The sequence below is a fragment of the Canis aureus genome, chromosome 8, assembly GCF_053574225.1.
Source record: "Canis aureus isolate CA01 chromosome 8, VMU_Caureus_v.1.0, whole genome shotgun sequence".
NCBI lineage: Eukaryota > Metazoa > Chordata > Mammalia > Carnivora > Canidae > Canis > Canis aureus.
In genome coordinates, this window is record NC_135618.1 from 46,127,613 (window position 1) to 46,142,406 (window position 14,794).

General features: G+C 48.8%; 1 protein-coding gene across 10 annotated transcripts in view; it reads left to right on the top strand.

Annotated features, from left to right (window-relative positions):
* The window catches only part of CLEC16A (C-type lectin domain containing 16A), a 196,676-nt gene that overhangs the window by 80,864 nt on the left and 101,018 nt on the right, over window positions 1-14,794 (top strand). For all 10 annotated transcript variants that reach the window (XM_077906633.1, XM_077906634.1, XM_077906636.1 and 7 more), the window contains exons 14-18: window positions 2,073-2,182; window positions 2,920-2,964; window positions 5,265-5,315; window positions 5,920-6,048; window positions 13,772-13,892. In XM_077906633.1, coding sequence (XP_077762759.1) covers window positions 2,073-2,182; window positions 2,920-2,964; window positions 5,265-5,315; window positions 5,920-6,048; window positions 13,772-13,892 — 456 coding nt within the window. The remainder of the gene's footprint in view (window positions 1-2,072; window positions 2,183-2,919; window positions 2,965-5,264; window positions 5,316-5,919; window positions 6,049-13,771; window positions 13,893-14,794) is intronic.

Genomic DNA, 14,794 nt, shown 5'->3' on the forward strand with positions numbered 1-14,794 from the left:
TTGCCAGTGTCTGCAGCCTTCCTCTCAGGGTGGCCAAGGCCATGTCCGAGCATGAACCAGGCTGAAAGCGTGCGGGCGTGGGGGCGGGAGGGGAGGTTCAAATCAGGGTCTCTTGGTAGTACAAGATGTGCGCAGCATCTGGCACCAGTCAGCCCAGTTCTGAGATTCTTGCTAAGGATCTGCAGCCATAGCAAGGGCTGGAAATAGCAGGTGGAATGAGCTAGCACAGTGGTTCTTAAGTGGGGATGACTTTGCCCCCCAGGGGACATTTGGCGATGTCCAGAGACATTTTTGCTTGTCACAGCTTGAGGAGGTGGTGCTATTGGCATCTAGGGGACAGGGCTGCTGCTGAATGTCCTGTTGCACACAGGGTGGCCTCCACTGACAGAGGATCAGAAACAGATCTGAGCTCAAGAAACCCTGATTGCAAGGCAAGCTCTCTAGAAACAGAGGGGCAAAAAAAAAAAAAAAAAATAGAAACAGAGGGGCCATTAGGATGTGAGTGAGGGCATAGCAATGGGCCCAACAGAGACATGGTCTGGTTAAGAGAGAGCCACTGCTCTGTACAGTAGGAACAGTCTGTGGATAAACCCAAGTCAGGCTCAGAGGGGAAGGGCAGGGCTGCGGGTGATAGTTGCAGGCCGAGACTTGAGAAGTCAAGGGGTATGGGTTCCATGAGGCAGCCAGAAGCCCAGTGCGCCTTTGGGGAAGAGAGTACAGAGGCTTGGGGAACTGGGTCCATGGACACATGTTGACTGAGTGCCTCTTGCATGCCATCCACTGTGTGCAAATGAGCAAGGTAGAGGAAGTGCAGGACAGATGTGGCTCCTGCCTTCTAGGAGCCACAGCTGAGGGTCTGTGAAGTCCCAGGGGTCAGGGACCCCATCTGGAGAGACACTCTAGAGCTCAGGAGTTCAGGGTCAGAACTAACATGGTGGGACTCTAAGGCACGTGGGTGGTTTTTTAAGCTGTGGGTGGTTTTTAAAGCCACAGGAGAGAAGAGAGGCACTTTCTCCAACCTCTTTAGAGCACCCATTGCAGTGGGTTTTTCCAGAGAGTCCTGGAGGGAGGGTCTGTCACATGCCCAGTACCGTGCTTGGCACGCAGCTTGGTTGCCATTGTCAGAAACCCTACTCAGAAGAGCCGAAACAATACAGAGAAACAAACTACTGGCTTGTGTAACGTGAAGTCCAGTGGAGCCTGGCTTCAGGCACAGCTGGATACAGAAGCTCAGACAATGTTTTCAAAAACTATTTTTGGACTCTCCCACTTTGTGTGTTAGAGGATAACTGCCAGCGGCAGCTCCAGCCATCTCTTTCTCTATGGGGGTTCTGGATTTGCCTTAGACACACTCTGGGCAGTCTGGTGGGAAGGGTGGATTTGGGGTCAGTACGCGGAACACTGTATGAAAGATCGACAATGTTGGCAAGGCTGCAGATGTGGCTGACGTGGATTGTAATGCTTGTGCCACCCAGGATGCCACCACTGTTTCTGTCCTGCCCTCAATCCAGCATGAGGAGAGGTTCTCTTGCTCAGTGTCCAGCATGTTGTGGCATTGAGCCTTATTGGTTCTGACTGGTTCCCTAGCTCATCCGCTCCCCAGTCCCTGTGACTGGAGGAATAGAGCACCCTGACCGGCCTGGGTGATGCTGCTCCTCTCTGGGACAGAGCAGAGGGACTGGCTTCACCCAAATTATAGACCCAGGAGTGGGGTTGGTGATTCTCCAAAGGAGAGAGGGGGTTCTTGTTCCTGAGAAGAGAAAGGAACCCAGCCAAGGAAAGCAACCACAGATGACCACTTTCTCAGCCTTCAGGAATAATTAGTAATAATCTTTTCCTGCCTCCCCTCCCCTGAGAAAAGGAGTGCAAGGGAGAATTCGGCATAGGCAGTTCAGATGGAACCTTCTATTACAATCGATGCGGGAGGGGTTGGCATGTGAGTTCCCTGTGTCTCCACTGGATGGCAAGGGTCCATCAGCTGACCTTGTTAACCTCAAAGTGGGTAAAGCAAGGAACCTTGTTTAAGGGCTTCCCCCTGGGGGGTGCAAGGCTGACCCTGGTTTCCCCTGCAGATGGGAAGATCCGCTTGGCCACTCTGGAGCTCAGCTGCCTGCTCCTAAAGCAGCAAGTGGTCACCAGCACGGGCTGCATCATAAAGGACGTGCACCTGGCTTGCCTGGAGGTGAGGGCCCGCTCCCGCTGCCTGTGCTCCACAGGAAGGGGGAGGCCGTGGGAAGGAAGCTGCTGGGTCCTGGGTTTCGCTTCACCAGTGAGAAGCAGTGCCTAATAGCCCTGACGCCCCCCCCCTCCCCTTGCAACCCACTTGTTCCGGTGGACCTACCCTTCCTCTGAGGCTGGCTCCGTGAGCCCTCCTAAATACTGAATTTCAGGAATTTCTGTTAGAATTATTGGCTCTGTATTTGCCAATCAGAATTTTGTTACTTTGTGTATTACAAGAATTTTATACATAGCCAAACACGTGCACTCTTTTTATTTATAGTTTATTGTGCTAATATCTACATTCATTGTTTTTAGTTTTTATTGCTCTCTCCCTTATTTTTCATGTTTATTTGGGAACATTTAGAAAATACAGAGGTAAAAAGGAGCAAATACAGTTGACACTTTGGTGTGTCTGTCCAGATACACATGCACTGACATTTATAACCATATTTTATAACCCAGTCACCCCGCCTGCCTGTATGTTAACAGCTTTCCGTGTCACTGCCTAGAATCCTCTCTTCTGCCTGTTTTAATTTTGAGCTCACCCTCATTCCGTCCCTCCCTCTCTGTTACGAACCACTTTACAGATTTAAGGATGTGAGCCCAGCTTCTCATCTGCTTGATAAGTACTCAGATTTTGGAATTGGTAACTTAACCCAACTCACCGGCCTCCCTCCCACCTTCCCTCTCTTTCAACAGGGCGCCAGAGAAGAAAGCGTTCACCTAGTACGGCACTTTTATAAGGTGAGTTGCCAGAGCGCTGGGGAAGGTGGTGTGGTGTGTGTCACATACATGGGATTGTAGTATCTGGGCGTGCACACGTACAGATCACAAGTCTGTGGTTACTTCTTATACCTCTGCATACTGAGTAAGCCGTGTCCAGGCCCCTGAGCCGCGGGCTCCGGGCCCCTCTCTTTTGCCCCTGCTCTTCTTATTGTACACCTTTGGAGGGCTCACCCCTAGAGTCTGACAGTTTGCTTCTCAATTACATATACATTTGTTTATTGATGAGTCTACATATAAATTGGGAATTACATGCGTGCACGTGACTAAGTTACATATGTTCGTGTGCTATGTATGTTTCACGAATTCTGTACCTGTGTGTTATTTATAGACGGGTATGCCAAGGCACCTCATGCAGGCTTCTAAACGTTTATCATTAAAAAATAAGTAAATAAAAATAAAAAATAAACGTTTATCATTAAGGTTATTGAGACTTTCTACAGGACACCATGACTCTGAGTCACCAAGTAATTTGTAGATTTCCTCTTCAGATTCCAGATGGTTAGTTTTGAAATATCTCACTGGGATGGCTTTGTTTTGCTCATGTATCTAAAGCGTGATGTATTCTCAGGGCAATGCATCATCTGTCAGCAGCAGATGGATTAATCCACATTCACACGGGTGCTGTGGCTCCCTGGGTTTTTGACCTAAGCGTCCGGTCACCCCAGGTCCAGTCAACCAGAGTTTCTCTGTCGTATTGTGTAGTCTCTACAAACTGTTGTGGATTTTAGGCACATATGCACCAGATCCCTTTTCTTGGCAGGAAGCTTTTTAAGCCACTTTCCATTATTGTCAGTGTTTGCTGACAGAAAATGAGGTCTTATAATCTGGAAACCCAGCTTGCTAGGCTCAGACAACCCCATGCAGCTGCAACATGGTGGATGCACCCAGACGAGGCTGGGCCACCGTGGGCCCCCATGGAGGTCCCAAGCTCCCCATGGACCATCCTGAGGGGCTTGGCCTCTGAACGAGGTTACATGTCCTCAGCAAATCCAGAAAAGAGTGGGAGCCTTACGGCTGCATTTGTCATCTCTGGGTCTCTTTCCTGGGTAACTGCTCTTCGTTTGTTTCCCCCCTGGAAAGCCTTTGCATTGCAAAATCAAAAAGACAGAGACATATAGGTAGATATTGTCCCTCTGGGACTTTTCTGTATCTTTAGCAAAAGGAGAGCTGTATTTAAATTGTGGCTCTCTTCCCCCTACCCAGATTGTTCTTTTATCCTGTAAGGTATATACCCTAAGTGTAATGTCTCAGAAGCTTTTGGATGTTTTCAGGGTTGTGATTTCTGCGGTTCTTACATGATACTTATGCAAGAATATTCAAGTTTATTTGTAGTTCTGACAACTGGAAAAATATATAAAGGACCTTCTTCTTTTCCCACCCTGACTATGTATTTGTGTATGTGTGTGTGAGAGAGAAACAGAGAGAGAGAGAGAGAGAGATTCAGGACTTAGGAGAGAGACAGGACAGTTCGAGTAGTCATGATGCATTCAGTTGAATCTTTGCTCCTCCTTAGCTGTGCTCCTTCCAGGGGTGACCATAATGACCATGAGTGTTAGCATTTACCAGCCCCAACTTAGTGGCAGGCTCTGTGGTCAGCACTTTACTTGGGTTAACTCATGTCATCCTCACAGTGACCCACATAAGTGTGGGCTGTCATTCCAGTCTTGCAATGAACCAGAGAGAGGCTCTGAGAGGTAAAGCTGGGATTTGGCCCCTGGTTTACGTGTCTCAGAGCCAGGCTCTTACCTACCGCAGCCCTGCAGAACTACACAGCCCCACAGGTGTGCCTCAGAAATGAACAGAACAAGCTATATAATTTTAGTGTTAAGTACGCTTAATTATCTTCCTTTCTGTGGCATGGAGCCTCATAGATTTAACATGGCAACAGAACCAGGCTTCCCATTTCTCCAGTCATCCACAACACATAGATGATGTTAAACACTTGCAATTCTATCCACTTTTATATTTTAATTATATACGGTCTTATTTTTGTTGTCGTTTTAATTAGCTGCCTTGACACAAGAAATCCAACTCTATATGCTTAAAAAAAGGAGAGAAACATTGAGAGGTGCAATATGATATTGGGGCTTTCATTTGAGTGTGTGTGTTCGTGTTCACGTGTGTATTTTACTTCCTGATGATTTACGAGAACTCACTAATGAGAACCAGATGGCCCCAAAAGCTATGAACTGGAGTTTATAATACTTCGGCATTTATGGAAAAAATATGCATAATGTCTCTCCCTTACTTCATTTTAGGGAGAAGAAATTTTTTTGGACATGTTTGAAGACGAATACAGGAGCATGACAGTAAGTGATGGGCCAGGATGCACTTGGTCACCTGCGAGGCTCATCCTGCAGATCCATGAGAACGCTGTCTAACCGGGGCCTTTCTGACCGGACTAGTGGGGAAGTGAACTGGAAATGGTGCCTTCTCATCTCCACCAGTGTTGAAATTTCCGATGACCCTCAGGCTATTTGGGCTATGCCATCAATGGGTCAGAAAGATTCACTTTGATACAAATACTCTTTGACTGATGACCCACACCATGTCAGGAGCTGCCATCACTAGGTCCGCTGTCATCGTTCTTGAGAGCACGAAGAGGGAGGCAGGCTGCGGTCCGGGACCTGCTCCCTGCTGGTTGGAGGGGAATGAGCCCATGAGAGAGCACGGCTTTTCACAGAACAGAGGCAGCTTCTCAAGAGTGTCTAAGCTGTCACTTTAAGGGGAGGAAAAATCTGTGTCTTGGGAAACAGAGGCTCATGTCTCACATACCTGGCTGCCTTGAGACCTCATGGCAGCCTTAATGTGGGCTCGCTTGACACACTTGCTGTATGAGGGTATAGGCAAGGAGCCTGTGTGACCTGCCCCATCTCCTTCCTTTGGTGAGGTTTCCTATGATGTCTCTTCTAGATGAAGCCCATGAATGTGGAGTATCTCATGATGGACGCCTCCATCCTGTTGCCCCCAACGGGCACGCCACTGACTGGCATCGACTTTGTGAAGCGGCTGCCGTGTGGCGATGTGGAGAAGACCCGGCGGGTGAGTAAGCACAGGTGGGACCCACCAGCCATCTAGGTCAAGAAACTACCTTCCAACTCGCTTTGGGATAGTTGCGTGGATGGCACCCCCCCTGGCCACCTGCCACCAGGAGGAACTTCCCAATCCTAAATCAGGATTGAGATTCCACTGTGTGAATGCCAGGTGGGCTGCCTTGGCCGGTGCAGAGCAGGGCCCCTAGCCCCAGGCTCTGGGCTGCTGTCAGGCACCTGGGGGGAATGAGCAGAGAACAGGCAGTCCAGGTGAGGCCCTGGTGTGAAATCCTCTCCCCAAGAGGCTTAGGACCCCCGGAGATGGCGTGACAGTAAGGAATCTGAGGGATCTGAGGGCGAGGCACACACAAATGAGATTGTGATTCTTGCTGGCCTGCTCTCATGTGTGAAGAGCAGAGAGGTTCTCAGAACCCTGCTGGAGTGTGCATCCCTTATCAGCACTTTTTTTCTGAAGCCGTCTCACAGGGCTGTTCATGGTATTTTATCTCTCGCGTAAGATCAGTTTCTTTCTTAGAAAGCACCATCACCTCTTCCTAGAAAATCATTCCCTGGAGACGTGCATAGGATAAATTAGATGAGTTCCTTGCCCTCTACTTCTCAGTTAATCCCCGTCTAACCAGAGTGGCAGAGGTGTTAATTTTGGGATTCTGAGAATCAGGAGTGACCTGCTGGATCTGCCTCAAACAGGAGGCTTCTGTGGCTCTCTTCTACCAGGTAATGATGATGCCTGGGAGGCCTGGTAGAGAGGGGAGCGCAGAGGAAGTCCAACCTGTGTGTTGAAAGTCAATCCACATTCCCTGCTGTCTGACTAAACCCTCAGACCTCACCGCAGGACCCACCCTGTCTGAGCCAGTGACACCCTCCTTCCTCATGCTCCCAGCCAGCCTGCAGGCCCCGCGGCCAGAAACACGAGCATATCTGTGGGTGGCACTGTTTGCACTGGGCATCTTTGGCACCGTCTTTACCAAAGGGCTGGTTCTGACAGACATGTGTTATGTTGGCAGCTCCTTCACAGGCGGGCACATATGTAGCCTTTGGTTGGCCTCAGAGCTGTTCCCTAGCAGGGCTACAGTGAAGGTCCTATCCCGAGGTCCATCTCGTCCCCTGAGGCGGAGGTCCAGAAGGCTGTGAATGGTGAGAGCTGCTGCTCTGGTTTGCATTCTGCTTTCTTTTTGGTTCCTGGGCCACCAGTTTTCTCAGCACTTAGATGAGCTCCTGTTTGATACAGAGTGAGTCATTCACGTCAGTTCTTCATATGAATCTCCTCATGTAATTCTACAACCATTTTAGGAAGTTGGCATTATATTAACCCATCTTGCAGAGGAAGAAATTCAGGCATGATGAGCTTAAGTGATTTGTTCCAGGTCCCCCAGCTAATAAGTAGCAGAGGTAGGACTTGGTGCAGGCAGTGTGGCCTCCAGAGCCGACACTCAGCCACTCTGCTCTGCTGCTTCCCACTGCTACCATCATTGTATTTAGTAGCCCTACTTTGTGCTAGACACCAGGGACATAAAATACACTGCTGCTGTCCTCAAGGATTCAGAGTCTAGAGGGCAAGGTAGGAAAGGCAGCATTGCCAGTCTGTGTGGCTGAGGCTCTTGCTAAAGGGTCATGGGGTCAGGCCTCTAATCCTACCTGGGGAGGGAGGTGGAACGGGCAGCAGAGGGATAGGTTAGGCAGCTGGAGAGGCAAACGCCCAGACAGATGTGGCTCATTCCTGCACATCCAAGGAGGGGACATGGCCGGAGCTCAGGGTGAGGGAGGCTTTGTGGGAAGTGATGAGGCTGGAGGGGGCCGATCTCAGGGGCCTTGGAGCCCTGTAAGGACTTGGCCCTGTTAGCTGATTCCTGATATCAGCCCATGTTGGCTTGGGGTAGACGGCCCTGATCCCCAGGAAATAATGGGAGACATTCAGGGATGAGGCATATGGCAGAGGGAGGGTTGCTTGGGCTTTGGAGTTCCTTCTCCTGTCTAAAAGCAGCATGTACCTGCCTTCCCAGAGTCATTGTGGGGACTCTGTGAAAGACAGAACACAGAAGGCCAGTAATAGTTCTTGAGGAAGGGATTCCCTTCTTCCCTTTATCCCTGACATCTCACTTGATTGTAAGTTTCCAGGGCCGAGCTGCCCAGCAACCTTGCCCCAGATGAGATGCACAGCTCACCTGCTACCTGGAAATGTCTGGCCTTCCCTGGGGTCCCTTGTTCAGCCTTTGTTTGGCTGATGAGTTTATAAGACCAGCTCTCAAGCTACAGCTCCCTGGGTTTAGAGCCAGGGAGAAGGTGGCACAATATAGAAGGTAGGGCTGCCCATCTCAGAGTAAAGCCATCCACCTTATCCCCTTGTGACTTCCGGAGTCAGTTTCTGAAGAGGGATTTTGACCACTCACCTCAATCCGGTTCCCGTTTCAAGGCAGCTGTTTAGAATCATCCAGAAGCTTACCTCCTGAGCCCATTTCAGACATCAGAACATAGCAGTGTGCTTTGAATTTGAGCTAAAGGAAGTGTATGGTTTAGCAAGCAATTGAGGGCTTATGTGGTTTGTTTCAAGTTCTTTGCTTGTATCCAAAGAACATTCCATTTCATCCGTTTGGATTCAAAGGTTTTCTCTTCTTTTTATTTCCCCCCCCCCCCCACCAAGTAGACTTTTTTTAACCTTTAGGAGGCTGACCCTTTCAGAAGTCCCAACCTTTTATTTTCCTTAAGGATTTGTCGGAGAAGTTCAAACAACCCTTACTAACACATCATTCCTGACTTGTAAAATAGCCCCCCATATAGTCACCAGAGAGCCTACTGGAGGCCAGATGCTGGGCCCCACAGGTGCAGAAATGATCCGGGCAGGGAGGACAGTGAGCGCAGAGTCCCTGAGATGCATAAGAGTATAGCATGTTCAAAGAGCCAGGGTCGCGAGCAGAGTAAGGGGAGTGAACAGGACAGGAGGACAGGCAGGCCTTGCATGAAACTGGGAGGCATCCACACTAAAGTCATATTGTCCCTCTTGTATTTTGCAAATTACACCCTTTATTCTTTCATTTGACATGTTTGTTGAACATTTTCTAGGTGCCAGGCACTGTGTAAAATGCAAGAGCAGACAGTGAAGAAATAATATAAAATAAGACCAAAATAGCAAGAGTACCTCCAAGCCATGCCAGCTGATAAGGGGAATTCACATTGAAATGAAGGTCATGGGAAGTACTGGGATCTGATGAGAACATGTAAGCAGAAATGGGGATGTGGGCTGGACCTTTCCCAGGGGTAGTTGAGAGAAGCAGATAAGAAAGATCACAGGCTCATGGGACCAACCCAGGCTCGGTCCCAGTGCCAACTGTGTGACATTGAACAAGTTGCTTACCCTCCCTGAACCTCAGGTCCTCATATGTCCTGTCATGAGGGCTCCAGCCCAAAGTAGATAATAAAGAGGGACTACAAGGTGCCCACCAGACAGGAAGTGCTCAGGAAATTTTGGCTGAACAGGGATGGAGCAGCCTAATGTCTCAGGAGGGAAAGAGAGTTTTTAGTGATCTACTGAAACTAAAGGGAAGAGAAGGGAGTTGGAGGAATTTCTGGTGAATCTTAAAATCTGAATTTAAGCCACTGGCCATCTTTCTGTGGTAATCTTGGAAGCCGTTATAAAATAAATTCAGTTGCGTGAAATTTTATTTGCCCCTGAATTCTGTTCCTTGTTCCCACGTAAAACCACAAACAGTTTTTGTGTGCTATTGACCATGAGGAAATAGGATATTTGCTTTATTCTTTGGATGTGCATTATGCATTAAAGAACATCTCGTAAGGTTCCAAAAGTAGAGGGAAAGAATTTCCCGTGATTTCATCACCCTAAACAAACAAGTTTTAGACCTTTTTCATGTCTCCTCCCCGTCTGTGTGTGCAAACAAGTCTTCTCATGGCGGCAGGAAGAGTGCATTGTGGTCATCCTTCCAACCTCTCTTCCTTTCCTTTCTCCCTCGTACCATGCAAAACTTTCCAGGCAGTTTTAATTTAAATCACGTTTCTTACTGGTGCATAAACATTTACCTGGCTACTTCTGCCATAATGTACTTAGGCATTTTCCTTCCTGCTGCTAGACATTTTGGTTCATTCCAGTATTACATTATTTTCAACTAAAATGTCATGAGCAGTTTCACAAATACAGTGTTTTCTTTCTTTTGGCTTATTTCTTTAGGATAATTTCCCAGAAGTAGAATTTCTGGTTCAGGGGGCATGGATATTTTGTGTGTGACACTCTGTATTGCCAAGGCACTTTCACAACAGGCTGTGCCCACTTTGCACTGCTTTGGCACCCTATTAGGAGTGACTGATTTTTCATAGCCACTTCCACAGCCTGGTGGGCTTCTAATCTGGGTGACTGACCCCTGAACTCCATGGCTTGCAAACACGACAAGGCATGCAGAGAGAGGGCTAGACCTGAGTGCTAGGCTGCCCCAGAGTTCAGTGGGCACACCTCCAGGGTGGCTCTGAGATCAGGACTGGTAGGTGTCCCATTCCTAGAACTCAAGCCTGGGCTCGGGGAATTCACGTGACTCACTCGCTTACGTCTGTTTGACCCTGAAACCCTCCTGCCGCATTGTAGTGGTCTCATTCCCCATGGCCCTCCTGCAGCACTAACTCCCAGGTGAGTTGGAGCATATGGGGCAAGCCTCTTTATGTTTGAGCATACTCAGTTGTCACCCTTTCTGAAACTGATGTATGCTTCCACAGTCTGTCTTCCTGGCATTCTGTGGAAGCATCAGAAGAAGTAATAATTCCTTTTTCCTTTTTAGTAATACTTTTTAAATTGCATGTTTGTTTATTTGGCAAAGTAAAGAGAAGCACTCAATAAAAGCCTGGGTCCCAAGCCTTAACTCTTTTGAAGGCAAAGACATATGGCTGGAAGAACATAGACTTTGGAATCCATATATTAGCTAAGTCACCATGGGCAGGCTGCCTCACATCCCTGGGCTTTGATTTCCAGTCTGTAAAATGGGAACCATGGAAGATTGTTGAAAGGCTTCAGGGAGATGACATAGTCCAGCCCCAACAATACCTGGCAGGCCTCAGGTGAGCAGGGGGGCATGCTTATTGTTTAGGGGGCTGTGGGATGAATTTGAGGACCTTTACCCTGGTGGTTTATCTCTCTTTTGTGGATTTTCAGAGTTGTGGAGCTGGTGGTCAGCATGTTCTATATATTTTTATTGTTGTTTTATATTTTTCATATTTCCGGGAATAACTTCCATTTAATGCTTGCAGAGCAAAAGCAGATGCTTTACCCAAACAATTGATACTCCTTTTCTATTGGAAGGTTTCTGGTTCTCAGAGTGGTGGTGTATAGAAAGCTGCACATTTCTCTTTTCTCACCCCCTTAGTGAGGGCCTGCTTGATTTCTTATGCTTTCAGAACCTTTGAGAGGAATGGATTTTTTGACATAGAAATGAAGCATTCACTCAGCTTGGACTTGACCAGTGGGCCTTTTACCTCCATCTGAGGCCATGGCTCCTTGTTTGAGAGCCATATAGTTCAAATGGCCACTCACATGTTGGGCTTTCTGCACTCGGGCTGGTGCAGGTGTATGCATTTCCCAGTATGTGTGGTTAAGTGATTCGCATCAGACACTACCGGTTCTGAGAGCCCAGCTCAAGCATCACCAGCCATGTGAACTTTAGTCTCCCTGAAGGGATAGACTGCTCCTCTTTGGCTCTGTCTCCTATGTAACAGCTTTACATTGCAGCAGGGCTGCCCACAGTCCCTGACACATGGTGGGTGCTTGATAAACAAAAGCTGTTCTGATTTTTTTTTTTTTTAATGAAACTACACTTCTTTTCTTTTTAAAGATTTTATATTCATGAGAGAGACAGAGAGAGAGAGAGAGAAAGGTAGACACATAGGCAGAGGGAGAAGCAGGCTCCCTGCAAGGAGCCTGATGTGGAACTTGATCCTGGATCCCAGGATCAGGACCTGAGCTGAAGGCAGACACTCAACCTCTGAGCCATCCAGGCATCCCTACACTTTTTTTTTCTTCTGATTGTTGCAGATGGCTTAGGAAGGCTATACTTCAAAAAAGCTGGTAAGAATAGTCAGATCGACTCTAATGCCACCACCATCACCATCATTATAATATAAACACTAACCTTTCTCTAGTGCTTATGATGGGCCTCAGAATACTTCCAGGAGATACGATTGTTCTTCCAGTGTTCTACATTAAGAGATAAGGAAATGGTTCAGGTCTCCTGCCAGTTCCGGGCCAAGGCCGGGTTAGGCTTTAAACATGCCGGTGGGTATCCTTGTTGCCTGGGTCAGCAGGCAGGAATTTGCCCCCTGCTTAGTTTGGGGGAGCCACCTTGTTACAAGAAGGGCAGCCTCCCCTCTCAGTGGGCTAGGCCTGTAGCCTCAGAACTGTAAACAAGAAGACCAGAAGTGGGCTGGAATTCATCGTCGTGTGGCTCACCAGTGGCGACAGTGGTTTGTCCCTGTGCCCTCTCCTGTGCCCAGCTATCGAGTGACGAGTACAGGACGGCTGCCCTTTCTATGGAACATATGCTGGGTGCTTCCCCCCTGCCCTGACCACCCAGCATTGTCTCAGAGCCTCCTAGCAGCCCTGCAGGGCAGGGACTACTGCCCCTATTTCACAAATGCAGAAATCAAAGCTCTTGGAGGTCAGAAGTATTGCCCTGTGAGTCTAAACAGACCTTATGTATCTGACTCCAGAGTTACTTCCCTCAGGCACATGCCTCAGGTTGGCCTGTCAGCTCTGGCATGGACCTGGCCTCTCTGATGCACTGCACCTCACTTCTTAGCCTCTCATCAATGGACAGCTTGGCCCCTATAGCACCCAGGTTTGGGGCGCTATCAGGACAGGCTGAGTCTGGAGTAAAAGATGCTTTCTGCACAGACTTCTCTGGTTCTGGGCTTGAGATTCTGTTTTTTTCCTGCTCTCTGGAAATGTCTGATGGCCACACTGGATTCTACCCAGATACTGCTTTCACGGGCCAGGAACCCCTGTACTGACGGAGCTGCCGCTGCCCCCAGAAAGCTGGCACTTAGGAGGGGCACTTGGGACACTGATGTCACTGCACACCTGCCAGGTGCCAGGTCTGCCTTCCCACCCACTGCACACCTCCTGGGGTAAGACCCAGGGGTGGAGATCTGCCATGAATGCACTCACCCAGGGACGGGGAGGGGCAGGACTTTAACAGAGTCTGGCTGGCTCTGAACCCCATGAGGGTGTCACCCTCTTCTGCCTTCCCTGCCCCTGCATTCACGAGGCAACACTGCAACACTGTTATTTGTGATTTCAGATTTTCAGGTTTGGTTGGAAGAGGCCTGATTCTTGCTGTCCCTGGGGCAGGTCACTTTGCCTCCTTGGGTCTCAGTGCCTCGTCTGCAGAACAGGGCTGCCTGCTAAGCAGGGATGTCTTGAAGGTCACATGACACTGGGGGAGAGGTCCTGGCAAATGCCAGGTGCTTAGTGGAGGCAAAGTGTCTGAAAACTTTGGAGAACTGAAAATAGGCTGTTCCCCTTGATTTTATTGATTGATTGATTGATTGATCGATTGATTGGCCTTGCTCTGAAAACAACAGAGCCGTGATGCTGGGAGAAATGGACTTTGCTTCGTTTTATTTGTTTGCTCACATTGAGAGGCACTATATTATTCTTCCTCATGGAACACTTCACCCCAGTAACTCCAGTTTCATTCTCCTCTGCCCCCAAACTGTCCATCCAGGCCATCCGGGTGTTCTTCATGCTCCGCTCCCTGTCGCTGCAGCTGCGAGGGGAGCCCGAGACCCAATTGCCACTGACACGGGAGGAAGATCTGATCAAAACTGATGATGTGCTGGATCTGAGTGAGTTGTGGCAGAGGTGGGGGGCTGGGAGGGGCACATGTACCGCCACGCTGGCCCCAGCGTCACTGAAAAGGTCGGCATGCCACCTGCCTTTGCTGCTGTGGTTGATCTGTCACCAGAAGCTAACAGAGCGTGCATGTCCCACAAGACTCACAGAGTGGGCCTTTGAGCTGGCAGTCTATCTGCGGACTGCTTCCCAGAGCCCAAAGGGAGCGGGGCGGGTGGTCTGCCAAGAAGTGTGTGCAAGGTGTTTGGGATCTCTGGCTCCAGCACCCCTGCTATCCACATCACTGTGGCAGTGCTACTTTGATTGGTTTTGTGTGTTGGGTTTCTGTAGGATTCTAACGATTAAAGGCCTCTGCTGCAAAAAAGGGGAAGACTTTTAAAAATGCAAATCACCAGCCAGTAGGTGGATGCTGGAGAACCATGTGCTCAGCCTGCTGCCTTGGATGGCCTCCCTCACCACTCAGACCCTCAGCTCTCCTTGGCAGCATGAGCATGAGGGTGTGATTAACAGTGATAGTGGATATAAGCCTGGTCACACTCCTATAATCTTTCTCATACACATATAGCTCTCTCCTCCACTTACAATAGGGCACAAGCACATGGATAGGCAGGGTGCTTTTCTGTTTCTTAAAGGTATTGTGATATGGTAGGGTTCCTTGATTATAAGAGACAGAAAACCCAACTTAGGCAGGCTTTAGGAAAAAGAAAAGTGAATTGACTGGTGTCACTAGAAGGTCCAGGAGTACCTCTGCCTTCAGGCATAGCTGGATCTAGGTACTCAAGCAATGCCATCAGGAGGCTGCTACCTACTGTTTTAGCTCAGTTTCACTTTGTTCTGGCTTCACCTAGAAGAGGAGGGCTCTCATCAGATACTGACAAGGTGACCGTCCACAGCA